General features: G+C 35.9%; 1 protein-coding gene across 1 annotated transcript in view; it reads right to left on the reverse strand.

Moving 5' to 3' along the window:
- niban2a (niban apoptosis regulator 2a) overlaps positions 1-22,468 on the reverse strand; it is a 57,141-nt gene that overhangs the window by 23,619 nt on the left and 11,054 nt on the right. Inside the window, 4 exon segments of the mRNA NM_001080586.1 lie at positions 979-1,094; positions 17,843-18,010; positions 20,928-21,033; positions 21,291-21,419. Of these exon segments, the coding sequence (NP_001074055.1) occupies positions 979-1,094; positions 17,843-18,010; positions 20,928-21,033; positions 21,291-21,419 (519 nt within the window).

Genomic DNA, 22,468 nt, shown 5'->3' on the forward strand with positions numbered 1-22,468 from the left:
CAGTGGTTCTCAAACTGTGGTACGTGTACCACTAGTGGTACGCAGGCTTCCTTCTAGTGGTACTCGGAGAAATGAAATGTCATGTACATGCTACACACATTTAAAAATGTATCAAAAATTATGTATCTAATATGTCATATATGACATATATGACATATAGCCTATATTTCAGAGGTAATCTGCCACGTTTTTAACTGTGCAGAGTTGTAGTTGCTTATCTGGGCCAACTATGATACTGTATTTCAATGCTGCTTATTTTAATGGTGGTACTAGAAGAAACAATTTTTTCTGAGGTGGTACTTGATGAAAAAGTTTGAGAACCACTGGTCTAGACGATGTATCAACCTAATTACTTGCTGGTTAGCCAAGTTGAACCTTGTAGACCAAATTAGTCAGGCTGGAAAAGACTAATACAGGGGTGGCCAACCCTGTTCCTGGAGAGCCACCTTTCTGCAGATTTCAGTTGCACCCCATATCAAACACACCTGCCTGTAATTATCTTGTGGTGTTCAGGTCCTAATTAATTGGTTCAGGTGTGTTTGATATGGGTTGCAACTGAAATCTGCAGGAAGGTGGCTCTCCAGGAACAGGGTTGGCCACCCCAATTGTAACCTGCTTTTTGACCTAGATCCTCAAATTCTCTACAACCTCAGTGAAATGATTATTGTTCCTTTAAGCCAAACCTGAGCACAAGTTTGGGTGTCCTCCCACCTGTCTGGGACACAGGATAGAGCCTGAATTCAGGACGTTCACAGGAAACTCGACCTGAATAAATCCTGTCTGAACTTTTCTTTCCTCCATTCTCATTCGCATGAGTCCACAGAAGTGTCTGAGCCTTAATAAAAACTTGATAAATATACTAAATGTGATAGAAATGAATCCATCAGGGCAACAATCAATTTTATATGCAAAGCATCTAGGATGATCTAACTGTGACAGCTGTCAGGAAAGAGTGTGAATGACCTGCAGTACACTAACCTGCGACTGGTCTCCACACATCAGGTCCCAGGTGCCGTAGTGACCCTTGGACTGCATGTAGAGCCGCAGGGCATCTGTGAAAGCTGGTGTTGATACCTTGCACTCTTCTGACAGTCCTAGAGGAGTCAAGAAACATGACTTGTTATAGAAGCAACTATGTGATCAATTCACAGTAATAAAGAATGTCATAGAATTTGGTCAATTTAGGATTAAGAATCAAAAGTAGTATTGTGCAGCTAATCAAATTGCAACATGGACCAAAGTCAATGAATATTAAATGGCAGGAAGAGGAATGAGCAATTTTCCCAGTAATTTTTCGGGATGCAACGATACCATTTGTTTGGAACCGATCCGATCCTGATACCAAAATTCTGATTATCGACCGATACAGATCCGATCCCGATATTGTGCCATGTTTTTTTTTTTTTTTCAATAAAGATAATACAGTTCTGATGATAAACTCAAATAATATATCATCTTTAGTAAAAAATAACAGACCTATAGGTCTACTGTATGACAGACAACACAATCTAAGTAAAAACTGGATGCTTGCTGTATTAGGCTACATTTTTGAGCATTTGTTATGACACTGATCTGTTGTGGTCCAGCTTATGTTTGCTTAAACTCCTTAAACAGCTTATGTGCCAAAACACAAACTGGTCTATTAAACAAAATATGAATGTAAATGAAATTACAGTGAAATATTTAGAGCAACCTATATAAGGCAAAATAATTTTTCTGTTAATGACAATCCATATTGCGCCTGTCAGTTTCACTTTTAACTATTTCACCAACTACTTTGACCACAATAAGCCAGGCTTTCCAACTCATTCTCAGCACTGAAAGTTTTCCCCTTGGAAGACTCAATCGAAAGGATGAGAGAACAGAAACTCATTGCGAGAATAATTTTACAGAGCGGCGCACATTGCATCTGCGGTGCGTGAATGAAGCGCTTGATGCATCAGAGACACAGTGCGCAGCCCTCCGGTATCTGCAGACACTTACGAAACAGCAGCACTAAGGAAAGAAATCAGTGCGTTGAGAATCTGTCCAATGTATTATTGAGCCTTTTCTGATTAAAAATTTCAGCTAGGCCTACTTTGTGTGTGACGAGCAGGTAATAACCATCTCCAGTTTTGCGAATGTGATCTGATACCAGACACAGCGCAGCATGATTTAGAAACAGCAATGAACTCCTTGTTGCAGGTCAAAATTAACCCATTTGATGCGTTTCTCCACTGATAATTTAAACAGGAACAAATAGTCTTGGAGAAAGTTTTTCGAGTTGTCATGAAGACGACACACAGCTTGAATTGTGAATGAATGGAGAACGACTGACAGAAACAGCGGAGGGAAGCGCTAAAGTAAACATGAATTTAACCATGTGAACATTTATCTGCACTTCACATTAAACTATAGAATGGCTATAGAAAGAACATTTGGGATATAGTAGGCCTACATGACAACTTTCTAGTGCCTTATGATGGGCTACCTTCATGGCTTTTGTTGGCTTATAAATTACATATAATACAGAGGACGTACAAGATTAGATTTGGATCAGTACCAGCTGGCCGATACCTGATCCAGCAAAAATATGCGGTATCAAACTGAAATCCGATCTAAGTATTGGGATCGGTGTATCCCTAGTAATTTTAACAGCACTGAAAAAAACAATTCAAAGTTGATTCCTTGAATTTACAATTTTTTTTATTACATTAAGTGGCTGTAAACAATTTATTTGGGCGGAATTTAAAAAAACAAATTAGGTTGAAAATTATTAAACTTAATTTGTTTGTTTAAATTCAACAAAAATAAATAGTTTGCAACAGTTCTGAATGCAACACTTTTTTCAGTGAGGATTAAAATGTAATTCAACAGAAAACAACATTCATAGAAGAATCACAGTTGTTAAACGGTTTAAGTATAAATAACATTTTAGGATAAAAATCTTGTTTAATTATTTTCTATTAAAACAGGATCCAGAAAAATAAAATAATCAAATATAAGTATGGAATATGGAAGGGAAAAAATGGATTCTGCACAAAAAAATAAAAAATAAAAATTAGAGCAGTCAGCGCCAATAGGCCAGTGTGCCGACATATTAGCACAGAGTTGTTCACAGCAACACAGCAAGTCCTGGCTTGAGGTTCTTTTCCAGTTCTTCCCTTCTCTCTGTTCCCCACACTTTCCTACTTATAATCTCCACTGTCATGTCCAATAAAAGGTGAAAAACCCCTAAAAATATTTATAAAAATAAATAATTAAAATAACCAAATTCACATTGCACTGTAAATGTGAACAAAGCAAACGTAAAATTTCAGCAATATTCATTTAAAAAATTCTGAAAGTTTATATTTAAACAGAATTTTGCAGAAATATTGACCAACCACTCTGAATTTGATTTTGTTGGTGGTCCAAACTGACTGTAGACCAACTTAGACAATCAATAAGTCTTTCAAAACATCATGTAAAACCCGTACAACCTGTTTTTTCCAGTTGGAAGAGGGAATGAATTACTATTTCAAGACCACATCTTAACTAATAAGAGTCTGTGAAAGCTACAGTTACCACCGCTCAAGCAGAGAGATCCACAAGACCTAACGTGACAAGACTTTTTGGAAAAACACTTAAATGGAAATATGATTATAGGCTACTGTAGTGAATATAGATAATGTGCTCTTTGAGGACCATTTAAGGAAAAGTTGTACATCAGAGGTGCCATGTAGACAACAATCAATCAAAGAACACCATCCAGTCACGCTAAAGTCAATCTCAACAGCTGTTATTTGGGAAGATTTGGCTCTTTTGGGACAAAGATAACCTTTTAGAGTTGCTTTCCTGTTGCTCAAAGGAAGTGAGTTTGATCCATAAAGTTACACACACAGTGGTATGGAAAGACAAACACACAGATGGACGCGAGCAATGGCAAGCTGCACAAACACTCAGAAGACAGGAGCCGTTGATGGCGAATGTGTGTACCTTGCATTTCTCACATTATCATTTCCTGTGAGAGTTGGGTTTAGAGGTAGGAGGATAGAAAATGCAATCTTGTACAGTAAAAAAATCATTACACCTATGGGAAGCCCCCATAAAGATAGCTGTACATGTAGCCCATTGTAACCCATATGTTATATAGCGATACTAGTACATTTTGACCTTGTGGGGACATTTTTTCGTCCCCATAAGGAAAAAAGCTCATTTAAAAAATAAAAAATAACATAAGCATTTAAATATTTAAAAAAATGCAGATTGTTTCATGTGGTGGTTGGGTTTAGGGATAGGGTTGGAGTAAGGGCATAAAAATATACAGTCTGCACAGCATAAAAACAATCATTATGTCTATGAGACGTCCCCATAAAGATAGCCGTACAAGTGAGTGTGTGTGTGTCTGTGTATATGTGTTGCAGTTAGTTTAAGATTGGCCGACACAAAGACAGGAAGTCAACAGTGAGAGATTAAGGGATAGAGAGATGGAGTGTGTAAGCGTCTGTCAGGAACCGGAAATCCACTCAGCGACCATTTTCCAAGACTCAGAAAGAAAGAGAGAGAGAGAGCCAGAGACAAGAGCCACACAGAATAGAGCAAAGTAGAAAATAGCCAGCTTTTCTTGGCTTGAACCCCATGAGAAAACACTATAGTAGATGTATTTGTCAGCAGTCTGCTTGGAGAAAGTCCCTAGAGTTCTGTGCACAATAAAACACAATGACCTCAAATCAGTTTTAAAACCTCTCTTCCCCAAACACATCCACTAGAAGTCCAAATAAACTAGAGACACATTGAGGCTTGAACTTGTGGCTCAATTTTCCACCAAGGCAGTTTAAGAGCTCATCCAGAGATAGAGCCTAGTTTCAAAATCAATTGTTGTACAGTAAATAGTCAAAAAAATAAAAAAATTTGCTGGTTTACAAATAAGAAACTGCAGGGAGCAGGTTAACTGCTAACAACAAGACAAATAGAAACTGCCTGACTGCTTGAATATTCTGAAACAGCAGCTAAATGCATGGGTAAATTGGCTTGTTATTCTCATTTGTAATTTCCATGTAAACAAACTACGACAAGCTGCAAAACTTAAAGGACAACACTTACAATTAGGGCCTACTCGCACTATGCTATCCGTACCGTGCCCAGGCGCGTTTCCCGGATCGTTTGAAAAAGTGTGAGTGCGCTGAATCGGGCTCAAGCACAGTTCACTTGGCTGGCTCTGGCCCGGTTGGAGCGCGGTTCGCTTGGGCTTTGGCGTGGTACGCTTGTGTGTGAGTGCAAAACGTGCCAAAGCCCGAAACTGAAAGAGAGAAGTGACTTTTAAGGTACTTTTCATCATTCTTACTGTTCAGTGAACGCAAACTGCCTTAGTTTATTGAATACGCAAACCCCTCACTGCACGACAGCTGCGCACCTTCAGCAAACCTCTTAATTGCTGCAGCACAAGGGCTTTATGATTGTTTATAAGTGCCAAAAGTGGCTGATCTGTTCAACGAAATATCTGACTGCGTGTCACCGCATCCCTAAGGACTAAAGCGATATAACTAGAGAAATCTCCACTGTGCTGAGCGAGAGTGCTTACTGAACAGCGCAGCATCGATGACGTAAGGTTGCCCGGGCCCAAATGTAATGTGATTGTGGGCTGTCAGGGGAGACAAGCGTGCTTTGGCCCGGTTCGAGGCAACTATACATAGTGCGAGTACGCCATAAGTACACTTCATTGACCATAGACATAAACTATAGTATATAACTCCAGGTTAACCAAATAATAACTTTAACTGTTAAAAATATTAGGTACTAGTTAATATGTAAAAGTTATTAGTAACTAATAAAAGCTGCTTTGAAACGATAATTATTGTGAAAAGGCCTATACAAATAACCCTGACTTGAATGTAGGTTTAAAAAGCCAAAGGACATCAACAGAAACGCAACGTCCACAATTAACTATGGCATGTTTGATGCTTCTGCATTAACACTGTTGGGAAAGATGAAAAGTATTCAGTAATGTCGGGTGGTTCTGTAGCCAGTGAAAAGACAACCCGTTTCCTAGGGTGCTTTCACACCTGCCTTATTTAGTTCGGTTGAAATGGCACAAGAGTTCATTTTCCCTCTTGGTGTGGTTCGTTTGGGCAGGTATGAATGCTGCAATCGTACTCTAGTGCGCACCAAAAGTGGACCAAAAAAGCGTACAGAGTCCTGCTTGAAGAGGTGGTCTCGGTACGGTTTCAAATGAACCCTGGAGCGGTTCGTTTGTGGTGAGAATATGATCCGAACTAAAACAGACCCAACCGCAAAAAGGACTCTGTCTGTTGGACTAATTCAGCTGCCGTAGGCCGATGTGCTGTGCATTATGGGATATGGAGGAAAAATATTTGTTGACAGCACTTTACCAACAGAGAGATAGAAAAACATTACCTGATGGATCGTTGGTAATATTTTCTAAACATGACCATGTCACAGTTTAGCTAAATTACTTCACATCTCCTCCTGAAGTGATGTGCGATGAATTAAAACATTGTTTTCCAGCTGTGGCCACACTTCATTCTTAGAATGTAAAGTTTGTCTAAAGAAGGGCACTGTAGTAGCTCCACAGTAAATAGCACCATTTTGTGTCTGCTGGTTTGTTTACTTGCGGGAGTTCATTGGTATTTTCCCCACACGTGAATTCTGACCAATCGATATGCAGTTCAGGAACTATGTTCAACAACATCTTGCCAATGAGAGATGTGGATTTTGTCAGATGACTGCATTTTGGTTCTTTTCAACTGGTTTGGACCAAAGCCAGCAGTGTGGTGTGAAAACAACCCAAAGACGGCAGAAAATGCAACAATGTATCATTTATTGCCCTTGGTTCAGACCAAATGAAGCGAACTACAGATGTGAAAGCACCCTTAAAGGCTCACTAGTTGAACCATTTTCAAACCTGCAACAGCACTAGCACTTGGATCATGCTGGTGGAAAAGGGATACTTGGGCTTGTTTAGTACCAAGTGAAAAAAAGGACTGCACTCACTTTTTTTTGGCGAGTTGGCTGGCCTGAGAAACTCAACGTGAGAGACTTGAGCAAAAAATAGTACATATGGTAAAGTTTAGCGTGCCCTGCACGGTGGTTAGCCAAGACTCCTGGGATGGCTGGTTCCCAGGCTTCCTCTCCACCACATGTGTGTGCACTTACCATTAGGGCTCCGTTCACTGGAGCATTTCCCATTTAGGCTAAAAGCACAGGATCTAGATGGTTTTAGAGAAACTCTTATCTCTAAATCAATGATTAAAACCAAAACATTAAAACATTTTTCCATTTAAACTATATTTCTTTGACTGAGTTTTACATGTAGTCATGTTTTTAATATTAATATAATTTTCATGACATAGGTTCACATATTTTTAAGTTCCAGAATGAAAGAAATACACCTAAAAAGAATGTCTCGCAATAAAAAGGAACTAATGGTAAATATTTTTAACCAAAACAAATGGTATACATTATACCATGAAAACAAAATACTGTTGCTTTCAGAACTTAAAACTACAAGTGACACCCCCCCCTCACCTTTCTTTATCAAATATTTTTATAAAAAAATAAAATAAATAATATTAATAAAATAATGAATCCTAGTCGCTCTTAAAGTGTAGTTTCACAAACTAATTTCGAGAGGAGCACATGATATGAGTGATCGCAGCTGGTCTCTCATCTGTAATCATTAGCAAGCCAATCGGATTATTCCAAACTCGCTATAAATATCCCATCTAGCATTACTGCCTCATAATTACACCCCAGCCCCCCACCCCCCAATCCACCCCACCCCCTTTCCACCTTTGCCAGGAGGAGCTCTTGGGAACTACCTGATGTCGTACGCCCTTACACCCTCATCCAGGCAGGAGCCCTCATATATCTCCGAGTTCAGGGTTCTCTCCCGGGACAGCATGCCAAACCTTCTAATATTATCAAGCAATATCCAAGTGGGAACTCTTGAAATCCAAAAAATTATGTTTACCAGATATACTGAAATCATTTGACCTTAAAACTGGAAAACATTTAATAATCCGAATAATGCTTTCACATGAATATTTCGGTGTTAACTAAATAGTCAGTCACAGGTTATTATTACCTAGTGCACAAGGCTGCTATTATATTTCAAGCACTCTATTTGATTGTGTTCTGTAACAGTAAACAGTACCGACAACTCTGTATATGAAGTTGACATTCACCTCTACTTCAATTTTCAAACCTGTTTGTTTTCTTTCTGCCATGGGTCTCCACATTATGATGTCATAATGGGTGTGATGATATGATTGATTACCAACTGTCCCAGTTGCCAATGAAACTGTGAAACTACAACAAAACAAATGCCTAACCACCAGCATGAGCGAAAATATGATTACTAGATCAACAAAAAAAAAATCATAATGCAAAATGCACTTCAAGTCACCACTGCTTTACACATTTTAGCAGTTTGGACCATTCCACAAGATCTAGACAGATGAAATTTACAGTTTACTCAAAAATGAAAATCTACTCTAATCTTACCCTTAATGGGTTCCAAACCTTGCAAGAGCTTTTTTTTCTGTTGAATAATAAAAAAAAAAATCTCTGTTCTTAAAGAATGGGCAAGTATAGTCTTAGTTTTTCCATTGTAAGAAAACATGGAGATCTAGAATTCACCGCAGGCTATCCATTTGAACATTTTATATGAACATGTCACCATTTTTCTCAGAAAATATATTTTCTAAGGACGCAGTTGACTTGATGTTAATATTGTTGTCTTGCTAAAATGTCCACTCTGGTTTCATCTTCGTCATCCTGGTAATGTACAGTAGATGTTGGACTGAAGCGGTTAATATTAATTTACACTGAGGAGGGGCAGAGGGTGGCTAAAGAACCATTGAGAGATTTCAGCTGCTGTCTGGCTTTTCACTGCCTTTCTACACCTCCCTTTCCTCATGTGTTCAATGTTTTTTTTTTCCATGTGTCATTTCATTTTATTACACACATTAATTTGTAAACTAATTAGTTTAGTTTTCTTTGCATATATGTATTTCTTTGGTTGTTAACATCTGGTGTAAATTTCAAGTCAACAAGTCACCTTCAAAAAAAGTTTTCTAAGTAAAATGGTTCCATGTTCAATACTTATTTTTCCCACTGTAGATCATATTATTATTATTGTTATGTCCCAGTTTATTAGTTACATTTGTTTAAGTTTAGCTGTAATTAAATACATCTTTTTTAAATTGACAATTTTTAAAAGGTCTAATATTATTTATCATATAATATTATATTAATATATAACATTATCTAATATCAATTTTATTAGTCCACTTTGATTCTCTGTTGGCTACAGGAAAAAAAAACTGTTGTCCAATGACTTGTCTAATTAAATTTCCTAGTTAAAACTTCAAAGTGCAATTTAAGCTGAATACTACTCTCTTTCAAAATGAAATATTATTTTACTTTCATTATGGCAAAGAGAAAATAAGCTAGTTATTAAAAATATTGTTTAAAAATGCAGACAAAATATTTTTAAAATAATTAATTTTACATTCTTTCATTCATTTTCTTGTCGGCTTAGTCCCTTCATTAATTTGGGGTCACCACAGCGGAACGAACCGCCAACTTATCCAGCAAGTTTTTACGCAGCGGATGCCCTTCCAGCCGCAACCCATCTCTGGGAAACATTCACATACACTTATTCACACACACACTCATACATTACAGACAAATTAGCCTACCCAATTCACCTGTACCGCATGTCTTTGGACTGTGAGGGAAACCGGAGCACCCAGAGGAAACCCACGCAAATGCAGGGAGAACATGCAAACTCTATACAGAAACGCCAACTGAGCCGAGGCTCGAACCAGCGACCCAGCGACCTTCTTGCTGTGAGGCGAACGTGCAACCCACTGCGCCATCATTAATTTTACTGGCTAATAATATTGATTTCAACTGTACAAACAAACAAACAAAAAAGACTTTTGCTGAAATTCAAATTAGAAAACACTATTCTTAATTTTTTGGGGGGGACAGCTTAATTGTTTCATGTTCAGTCTACTTAAGTTTAAGTTAACCTAATCGATTTATTTTGGGACAACATGAAGTAATTGTGTGAAACCCTGGAGGTTGAGTAAATTATGTAAATTGTCATAAATAGGTGAACTTTCCTTTAAAATAGCCATCGGGTTCATATAGTTCAAGCTTAAACATCTAAAATGGTGTATCTGCGGTTTCCCTTCTCTTAATTTCATGAATAGTCTTTGTGTGTGCAATATGGTGCATTCATTTAATTGCATCTCTTTCCATTGCTGCAATAAAACCCAAGCACTTCGAGCAGCTCCTGTAATACCGCTGCTTTGCATGTGGTTGATCTTTTCTGCCCTCTGTTAACCCTCTAGCCAAAACACAGAGCTGCGTTCTCACGTTTACCTTAAGTCATATTTGCCCTCGGCTTCAGGCGGGTCTCATGGACTTTGCAGAGCCCTTCCCTGCTGCGTCAAAAGGCAAATGATGTGCAACTTTGTGACACTCGTGACAGACCGTTTCGGCCTGTAACCGAGTCAGGGACTTTTAGGATTTTTAAAAAGCCTGGCAGAATGCCTGGAGAGCTTTGTTTGTTGTACACATTGATCTGGGGTGTCTCTTTTTACTTGTTCATTTTAAATCAATATGCAAAAAGGGCTGAGAAACAACACTTCCTCTTGATGAGTCAACATTTATCCTAATTAATGCAAATTTCTTGTCCTAAAGTGTATGGTTGGTGTCAGAAAAGCTTCATAATCCTGTATCAAAAAGTAATGACTTGCTTCCACGCTGCTTTTGTTTTTGGTGAGATTGTGCTGGCTATTAGCTAAATGTAAAGCAGCAGTAGCAATATATGAAGATTTTATTTGCAAAAACAGATAACCTCCAGTTTTTTAGAAATGTAAAAATGCATTTTTTTTCAACTGATATCTTCAGTACTCAATTTTCAGAAAATTACTTTAAAACACTACTTAAAAAACTTAATTTCCATAAATCACGTTTTTATTTTTTTGCAATTGTATGCTTCAATGCACAACATAAACATATCTATACCTGAAAATGACTAAAAATGGAGCCATCTGTTTTTGTAAATAAACTCTGTAACACTTTAAAAATAAGGGTCCATTCAAGCATTTACTAACATAAACAAACAATTAGTAATACATTTATAATGGTATTTATCTGTGTAACATATTTAATGTTTTTCAAGTTAAATGTTCATGTTAACTATTTGCATTAACTAATGTGAACAAGCATAAAATTGGGTTTCAATAATGCATTAGTTATTGTTGAACTATGATTAATAAATGCTTTACAAGATTATTCATACTCTAGTTATGTTAGTAAATGCATTAACTAACATCATCCAGTGAACCATTATTCTAAGGTGTTAACATAAACTCTTGATCATACATCAAAAACAGCTCATTTTAAAATATTGCATATATAATTAGCTAATAAAAGTTTGCCAATATTGCCAATAGTTTGCCAATAAAAGCACCTTTGGGGGTGGGGTTCAGGGCTTTGCTGCAAGTAGGAATGTAAAAGATTAGAGAACAGAACACAATCAAATGATCCCTATTTACAATTTTAAAAAAGTTAAATAAACAAATAAAAATAAATAAACAAATAAATAAATAAATAAATAAGCTGTAATATGCATGTAATTTTAAAAGAAACTATTTAATTCAAGTTTATTTCTATAGCGCTTTTACAATGTAGATTGTGTCAAAGCAGCTTAACATAGAAGTTCTATTTAACTGAAACTGTGTCAGTCCTTATATTGTATGTGGCAGCACTGCAATTCTGAGTTCGATTCCCATCTGAAGGTCCTTTGCCAACTATATTTAAATTTCTTGTCTACACTTTACCGACACTTTATCTAAAATATCTATATTTAAAATTGTTTTCTAAATCTAAAAGCTACACAACAGCATGCACCTATAATTAAATTCCATATTCCAGCCATGAATGCCAAAAAGTCCTAATATGCAGTCTTGGTATTCATTTATTTATTTATTTATCTTTTTTTTTTTTTAGACTTTTCTTTAAATTAAAATAATAATAATAATGATGATGATAATAATAATAATAAAACAACAAATTTGTTTCATTTTTAAAACTTAATCTTTATCTGATTTGACTGCTGGACTGCTCAGTTATTGTGGGGTGGGGGATAAATTTGCGCAGATGCATTAATATTGATGCAATTTTATTTATTAGACAAACTATGATAGAAAACAATGTTTTAATTATATAATTTATAGGTATAATTTATACTTCTATGTATTTATTGGGGGTATATATATAATAAAAAAAATATATATATAATATTATATATATATATATATATATATATATATATATATATATATATATATATATATATATATATATATATATATATATATATATATATATATATATATATATATATATATATATAGTAAAAAATACAATAAAAATAAAATAAATAAATAAATAAAATAAAGTAAAATGGTTTGCATAACTCCTGCAGGTAAATAAGCAGGACAGTCTTCTGGGTAATAAGTGACTTAAGATCAATCCCTGACTGAAGGTCTGGATTTCCTCAAAGTGGACAGAGTAGGAGAAAGGAATGCAAAAATTATCTATCGAAGAATCTTATCCATTTCTTCAGGTCAGGCTGTGAGTGATAGAGCTTTACTTCTTATAAGACACACCCTTAATTCATATCTAGCAGTTTCTTAACACGCCCTGAAGAGAAACACCAAGCGGTATCTGATGAAAAAGTGTCTGCGTATATTGTATGGTATCTGTTGTGAAATCTTATGTCATTATCATTTCTGATCCAAAGAGCTAGTAATTTGCCACCATGTCTGGACAAGCCTAAGTGAGAATGCCTCTGACCACATGTCAGCACCTTCTCTAATGCCCTGGGGTAGATCAGAGAATGTTCTGTTAACAGTCAGAATTTGGCAGAACAGAACTATGCTGCTCTGCAAGTTCTGCAATTACTAAATCAGCTAATAAATACAATTCATTTTTATTAGTTTTGCAATGCCTTAAGAAACTTTCAACATTTGATTTTTTTTGGCAGCTATAGTCTTTTATACCACTACTACCACTATCAACACTACTACTACTACTACTACTAGTAGAATCACTACTATTATTACCACCACCTCCACCACTACTACTACTACTACTACTACCACCACCACCACTACCACTATTACTACTACTACTACTACTGCTACTACCACTATTACTACCACCAATACTACTATCACTACTATTACTACTACCACCATCACCACTATTACTACTCAAATCATTACTTTTATTACCACTTTTACCACCACCTCCACCACTACTACTATTACCAGGGCTTGACATTAACTTCTTTGATCACGAGCCACTGTGGCTAGTAGATTTCCAACATTACTAGCCACTCGTCATTTTTTACTAGCCACAATTTTATTGTTGGGAAAATATATTTTATATGCAAAAATTTTATTTTGACTTGCTAAAATGACTTGATTTAGATGTTGTGCTATATCCACATGCCTTCTCATGCATTTAACTTCTTGTGCGTATTGTGTATTAGCCTGCTCAGTGTGCATGAGCAAATGGGTTGTGTCGCAATGCATTCAGTTTTTATTTCACATGACTTTTCAGGGCAAAAAAAAAATTGAGTGATTGATTTGATTTACCAAATTTATCTCTGACCACACTAAACAAGTATTTCGGTAACACTTTACAATAAGGTTCATTAGTTAATGCATTTACTAACATGAACTAATCATGAACAACACATGTACAGCATTTATTAATCATAATTGAACATTTACTAATGTATTATTAACATCCAAGTCCATGCTTGTTAACATTAGTTAATGCACCACGAGTTAACATGAACTAACAATGAACTACTGTATTTTCATTAACTAGCGTTAACTAACATTAACAAATACAGTACTAAATGTATTGTTCATTGTTTGTTCATGTTAGCAAATTAAAATTAACTAATGAAACTTATTCTAAGTGTGACCAGTATTTCTTAGCCACAATTTTTAAATGTGTCAAAAGAAGAAAAATATCGCTGTATAGGTGCACTATTTAATTCCACAAAACTTTTCTTTAAAAAATAAACATTACATTTAAAAAAATAGTTATTGTCGTGTATCTAAAATATACACAGTAATCTGTCCTGGCTAAAAGTCCCAGATCACCAGTTAACTACACATAAGCGGGGAGTACTCTCCCATAAAAGCGATATTATTGTAAAAAAAAAAAAAAAAAAAAAAAAAGATCATTGAACCATTTTAACAAAAATAACTGTAAGCAAAAGAAAGCAGGTGAAACATTATTGGATATTTGATAATGAAAGGATCCCACGCACACGGTTAAGCCTGTTAATAATCTGTTCAAAGAATAATTAAAATGAAAACAGCGAACGCTGCTGCTTACAAAAGAATATGTGCATTATTTTTTTTAATCTTGAGCTCTTAAAAGTAGCAGCACTGTGTGGGTGCACGATCATCGCTCTTTGTCCAGTCTATTTCAAAGGGAACTGATCGCACCAGTTGCACTTCCCCTAGGCACGGTTGCTTTGCGCAAGTAAACGGGAGCGCGCACACTTTAACAGTCGCGCGCATCACATCAGCTGTGATCATCCTCTCATTTCTGTATTCACCTGCATTCTTTTGCTCGTGCGAACACAGTTATTTTTGTCAGTTCTGCTGCTTCTCGATTCTAAGATCACATTTGCACGAATATTGTCGAACCCTGCTTTTGAAAAAACTACAACTAGAAAATTATTTCCAATAAGCCAAAGTGGCTAGTGGAGGTGTCTGTCTAAACCACCAGAGCTGAAATCTACCTGCATTTGGCGGGTGTTAATGTAAAGCCCTGACTATTACTACTACTACTACCACCACCACCACCACCACTTCTACCACTATTACTACTACCACCACCACTTCTACCACTATAGTACTATACTACTACTACCACCACTTCTACCAATAACCAACATTACTACTATTATTATCACTACAATTACCACCACTACTTCTATTATTATAACGGCTGCCACCACCACTACTGTTATTACTACTACTATCACCACTACTACTATTATTATCACTACTATTACCACCACTACTTCCATTATTATAACTGCTGCCACCACCACCACCACTACTATTATTATTACTACTACTACTATTATTATCACTACTATTACCACCACCACTACCAATATTATTACTACTACTACCACTACTGGGCTGCATGGTGGCACAGTGGGTAGCACGTTCGCCTCAAAGCAAGAAGGTCGCCAGTTCGAGCCTCGGCTGGGTCAGTTGCCGTTTCGTGTGGAGTTGGGTAGGCTAAATTGTCCATAGTGTATGTATGTGAATGAGTGTGTATGGATGTTTCCCAATGACAAGTTGCAGCTGCGTACAACACATGCTGGATAAGTTGGCGGTTCATTCTGCTGTGGCGACACCAGATTAATAAAGGGACTCAGCTGAAAATAAAATTACTTCCACAAAAATATTAAATCAACAACCAGTTTACATCAATAAGTATTTTTGGGTTTATTTTAATAATTGAAATAAAATGAGTTTAGTAATTTTTGATAGATTAAATACATTCTTATGGAATAAAGTAAATTTAGAAAATGTATTATTTGTAGTCAATACTGAGATGGTGACTGATGTATGTTTCACTCCTTGAATTTCCTTGAAGATAATATTAATGCATTCTATTTGTAAATTTAAAAAAATGACATCATTCACAAGGAGTAGTAATTATTACATATTCAACAGCAGTTAAAATGACAGAAAGAACATCCTCCACACCTTAATGTCATTGCAAAGGCATTCAACATTTTGACTGAATAAAACAAACACTTTCTTCCGCTCGCATACACACCCTGCTGTGTGATTTCAAATATGGCAATAGGCCAAACGACAGGTGATTTCTGAGGGTGGAGTTGAAGGTAATATGATACTATGAATTTTTAAGAAGGCATGCAGGGATTTAAGTATACGCATCTAGAAATTCTTTTTAGGCCATGTTTGAGTGACAGCGACTAAAGACAAATCAGAAGTTAGGTGTTCAATAGTCTCTTGCTATGACGCAAAACAGATTAAAGCAAACGTCTGAGGCTTCGTTTTCATGTTGTTTTGGAAGTTGAACAGGAAAGCAGTTGATCTGGCAAAACATTTACAGTGTAGGACATTGTGTCTCTGGTCCACATAAATATCAACAAATAAACATTTAAGAACCACTTTTTTTGGAAGAAAATGTTTTATTTTTTTTTGCTCATTTTACAAGTCACCTACAGTAATGTTAAAAAGTTGAGGTTTTTACTTTTAACCCCATGAGTGCTGTTGAGGATGTTTTCATCCACTCTGGGCGATTTTTGAGTCTTAATTTGACCATAACTGTCTTTGTGTTTCAGCAAATGAAATGATTTTTGGTGACAAATCTTATTTTGACACACATTTTGGGATAATGCTATAACATTTTTCTACAATTCAACAATATAGTCTGGCCAAATTTACTACCCTTTTGTTATGTTTGTGGTAGTTTTTGCCCCATTGCCTTCCAATATAATTACATTTTTTGATTACAAAGCCAGACACAATATAACCATGCATTCTTGATTGTTGCTGGTTTTCCCTGTTGGGAAGAGGTACAGTCTGTAATTTTTAACGTTGAACGTCAGTTGCAGTTCAAAAAAAGCTTATATAAAGGTTTATATTATATGGAGTATTTATTCATGTTTATTTATTACATGGTAGATGTGTCAAAGCAGCTTAACATAGAAGTTCTAGTAAATAGAAACTGCGTCAGATCAGTTTTCAGAGCTGAAGTTCAGTTTAGTTTAGTTCAGTGTTTTAAAGTGGTCTAAATTTCACTGCTTAAAGTTTGAAAACTGAAGAGCAAATCCAGTGATGCGCAGCTCCGCAAATCCCAACCAAGCAAGCCAGTGGTATAGTGTGTGCATGTGTGTGTGTGAGATAGATCTTTGCACACTTACCTTGATAGAAATAGCAAGCAAATAAGCAACTCGGCTCTCAAAACATAGTAAGTGTATTTATGCACACATACTATAATCTTTTGTTTTATTCCATAGAACTCCATATAAAAGCCAGAAACTTTAAGCAGGCCTATCTAAAGGGTTAATGGTGCCAACTGATGATTGATAGTAAAAATAACAAGTTTTACCTCTTCCCATCTGGGAAAACCACGAACAATCAAGAAAGCATGATTATATGATGTCACGGCTTTGCAATCAAAAAATGTCATTATAATGAAAGTCAATGGGGCAAAAACGGCAAAGAACATAACGAAAGGGTAGTCAGTTTGAACAAAACAGTTAAACCCATTCAGCTGATCTCTGGGTCTGGTGGGAGCACTTTTAGCTAAGCTTAGCATTAACCATTGAATCAGAATAGACCATTAGAGTCTCACTAATTTTTTCCAATTCAGTATTTACATCCTGTACTAAGACTGAAAAGGAGGAAAAAAAATAAGTTGCTATTTTCGATAGGTCAAGGAAGTATATTTTGAATCCAGAATTATAATCAAGAAATGTTACACCATGGCTGTGGCAGACGCAATAATATTAATCAAAAAAATTGAAAATAGTCCCCAGCTAAGCAACAAACCATCAATGGATCCAAAAATGATAACCGTTTCACTTTAGGGGACTTGTAATAGTGTGTTCCTTTAACATGTGAACCATTGTTTCCTCTGATTGTGATAAAGATGAAAAAAGTAAATAAGACCGATCTCGTCTAGAGAAACAGACGCTCACAAGACACAAATCTAAAAACAGTACTTTTTTTGGTCTTTCTTTGTGACCGTGACTCACCATTGTTGGTGTGTCTCACACAGTCCTGAAAGACGGCGTGCCACTTCATCTGTTCCTTCTCTGTCATGACGCAGAAGTAGTGATGGCGAGCGTATGGATGCCACAGGATGAGGGGAAACTGTGTGGGGCATTTTAGAAATGGGGCACTGCCTGCTTTTGCCTTTATATCTAAAACAACACATCACACAAGACAAAAAGACGAACATTACTTATTTGAAATTACACTGATTTGACTGAATGGGCTATATCACGTGTTTCTCAACAACATTCCTGGAGGACCACCAGCTGCACATTTTCTGGGTCTCTTTAACTAAATACAACGGACTCAGATCATCAGATCATTAGCAGAGACTGAAAGACCTGTAATGGGTGTGACAGACAAAGGAGACAATGAAAACCGTGTTGGTGGTCCTCCAGGAATGTGGTTTATAAACACTGGACTAAATAACGTTGTTTACAGAATGTACAGAGAATACAATTTGCCTGTCCATTATCATATTATTTTGCGAGTAATTAATTATAAAATTATAAATTAGTAGTTTTAAATGAATACATGATTGAATAAATTCATCCATCCATCCGTGAATGAATCCACCCATCAATCTATGAATCATCCATTTGTCTAGCAATCTTTTCATGCATCTATTCATTCTTGCATCTATTTTTGAAAAAATTAGTATGTTTACTTTGGACATCAGTAATCCCGTTTTAATACAATGTGAACAGCATTTTTTAATACCTTAATCTGACTAAAGTCATAATGGAACTAAACAGAAATGGAATTAAGACATGTGGTTTGACACTATTCTCTGCACTTACTGAGTAAGTGAAGGATCACAGACACCTGCATCATGAAATGCTGAACTTTTTTTCCCATCTAGCATATGCTATCAAATTCCATTAAAACTCTTTACACTTGTTAATACTCGCATCCAATATCTTGTTTGTCAAGGGGGTATGCATGAAATGTTTCTGAATGAAAGTGAAAGTGTCTGCCGTTAGAGTCAACAAATTAAAGATGAAACTCAAAATCGCATGAAACTCTGGAGGAAACGTGGATAGCATGGTGATGCAATGACGTTAATCGAATTGTGTGCTATAACACGTTAAATGGGATGATGAAAGGAACATTCAAAAAACAACTTGTATTATGGTCTTCTTCAGATTAAGGCAAATAATCCAATTACTGAAGTCGATGTAAACTTAGTCAATGAGACACTTTTTATAATAATTAATTAATTTCTATTAAAGATGCACAGGCCAAGGACCAGATTTAAAAAAAAATAATAATAATAAAAACTATTTTATATGCGGTTCTTACAAAGAAAATTTAAATTGGCAGGTCATGCTTACAAAAAATACTACTAGATACATCTCTAGATTGTCTTAATATTTTAATTTTTTTTCCAATTTAGTTTTGGTAATTATGCACATTTACAATTTTGGTTTGATACTTTTACAAATTTATGATTTGTTTTCCTTTTGGTATGATTCTAAATTAAAATGAAATTGCTAAATATTTCTTTGTTAATTAGTAAAAAAAAAAGTGTATTATACATTATATTAATAATAACCACACCACCATATTAACTAATTTGAGCTTAATTTAAAACGGATTTTGCCAAATCCTGTTCCGGAAAATGTCAGATATTTGTTTTTTGCGTTCCAGAATTTATTTGAATAGATCCAGCATTAACTTGTGCTTGGTGAAAGTCACGCTTAACTATTGGCCCTCAATAATATTTTCAGCCAATAGGCTTGGTTATGTTTACAATCACTCTCATTGGTTGGTGATTTGTTTCGTGCACAATGAGCAAAATAATGGCATAATGGCCAAACTATATATTATTTGTATTTTAAAAATGGCAAAGAGGCAGTCACACATATTTTTATTTTTTAAAACGAGTTAATCAAATAATGAGCCTGATCAAAAGAGATCTTGAAAATATGAAACTGCGTGAATGGATCAGGATAGCAGGAGACAAAAGCAAAGCGATCAAGTTAGCCAGAAAACATGACAGAAAAGGTAACTGTGGGCTCTGTGTCGTTTAATTGTTTTTTTTCCACTTGGCACGTAATAGTGAAATGAACTGAATAGTAATTATTTATGCGATTTATGTTTGTAGCTACATGTTTTTATTATCCATGACTGACCTACAACGTTACATGACACAATATAATTAAAGACAGTTCAGAAATGTGATGCTCTTATTTTGCGTTTAAGGAAATCACGTTCCAGGAAAACTAAAATTGTGTGGTGGACGTCAGTCACTGTAACTTTTATTTCCTGGTTTTGTTCCGGGAATTATTTATTTATAAAAAGCATTAAGAAAAGCCATTATTACATAAACTATTTGGATTCCCATTGTCATCTGTAAACCCTACTGGCACTTTTATATACTTTTAGGACTTCAATAGTATTTTATACTCAACCTTAAGGCTCCTACACACCAGGACACTTTGCGCTTGCATTTATCGGCAGCGTTTTTCAAGACGTTTTTCCGGATTCAAACCCAAGCGATTTTCACTGGCGCCAAGCAAAAGAGTATGCAAAAATTACTTTTTGACGTTAGATGGCACTACTTAACTTAAAGCTTTTGACACCCACTTGTAACACAGAAGACGAAGACAAAGTAGACACGCTTGTTGTTATGGATGGTTCAAGCAACAGCTCCAGCTCTAGTGATGAAGAAGTGATTATTGTTTACCAGAACAATAAGTAGCTCCGTTCATATCGCCTCTTGGCATCTTCTTCAATGTGCGGTCGCATTGACAGTTTTGTGATTGAGCGCCTCCAAGTGCTGTTTACTGTAACTTCAGCAGCTTTGTGCACATGACCAAAAGTGCCAATCTGATTGGTGGAAAAGGTTTTGAAGCGGCAAAACAAAAAACAAAAACGAGAAGAGGCGTTTTTTTTTTTTTTTAAATGATGCTTTTGCGCCTGGCGTTTTGCGCGTTGGTGTGCATGATCCCATTTGTGCCCTTTATTTAGTCACGAGCCATTAAACGTCAACGGAAAACGCGAGTGTGCAACGGTGTGCACGGGCCTTTACTTGCATATAAATAATTTCAATGTGCATCTCACCACTCAGGCTGCTATTGAGAAGCTCCAGGTATTCTTCCATAGAGGTCAGGGCTCTGTAACCAGCACAGTTAATGACCCCTTTGGAGTGGAGACCACGATCATGTGCCTACAGAAAAACAAACGAAAAAGAACAGCCAGCTAAAAATCAGCAGTGGGGGAAATGACGTGCACATCCACTAACAGCAACAAGCCTTAGAATCAAATGAAGTCCAGTAACAATAGACTAACATTCTGATCATTTTTGTTGTGTTTACGTTTAATTATCCAACCTGGGCGTGCTTGTGGTAAACACGAAAAAACAAAACAAAAAAAAACAACAACTAATAATCCATTTACTGAAGTAAGTAAGTGGTTTGCACTTACCGCTTTGCTCTCAAACAAGCTGATGTTGTAAGAGTCGCTCACATACAAAAAGCGGCTTCTCCATTTCTTGCTCTCTTCCAGATACTGAAACAGACCTCCAGAGAAGATGGATTTGTTCTTTAGAGGATCCTGCGGTGAGAACAAACATGTTTTGAATGAATGCGAATCTAAATTTTTCTAGATGAAAGCATGACTTAACAAAACAATGAATCATGTTTAGAGGACCAACGTCAAACACTCCAAACAGTCTGGAAAAATATAAAGGGCCAGCTTCAACCATGTTTATATAACACAGATCTGAGTTATTCAGCCTAAAATAAGAAATGGGTGGAGCAAATGCGACATAAAAGACATTCAAGCTTGTGTTATGTCTACAATCATGACCACAGCTTTCGGGTAATGGATGCTGAATTTACTGCTGGTGAACACACATGCCTTTGAACAGGTAATCGTTTAATCTCTGCAACTAAATACAAATAAATACGGATGGATACTTTCAAGTCCAGCTGTCTTGGCTCATAGCAATGAAAGAACTTAAAAAAGTACACCTTTTATTCCAGATCTGCAATAAGTTGTGACCCACTGACTACTGTGACCAATTTAAGGACAATTGGTAATTGTGAGATTTTGAAACCAAAGATTAAAGAAAACAATGTCCAAAATTGAAGGTTGATGCTTTTTTTTTTTTTTTTTTTACTTCATAAACAGTTACGGACATAACAGAGATAATCATGGAACTAATTTTCTTCTCTTAAGCCAAATGCAATCTAATGGTTTTGACCAACATTTTGCAGGTTTCTGATTCTATGCTTTTTTTTTTTTTCAGAAATGCTGGTTTTCAGCTCCTTGGACTAGCTGTTTCACTCCAGAAGCTCTACATTTCAAAATCCCAGGGGGATATAATTTATACAAAGGGATGTCATTTAGCAACAAGAAAGCTTGGACAAACATAGATCATTGCCATTATAATCAATTTAAAGGGATAGTTCACTCAAAACTGAAAATTCTGTCATCATTTACTCAAACTTCACTTGTCACAATCCTGTTTGAGTTTCTTTTTTTCCAGTTAAACACAAAATAACTTTAATTGAAAACGTTTCTTTTTAATTTTAGAACCACTGACTTAACATTTGATCATTAGTACTTGTTTTGTCAACTATGAAAATAAATAGTCAGAG

Source organism: Danio rerio, chromosome 21, assembly GCF_052040795.2.
Source record: "Danio rerio strain M-AB ecotype USA chromosome 21, GRCz13ab, whole genome shotgun sequence".
NCBI lineage: Eukaryota > Metazoa > Chordata > Actinopteri > Cypriniformes > Danionidae > Danio > Danio rerio.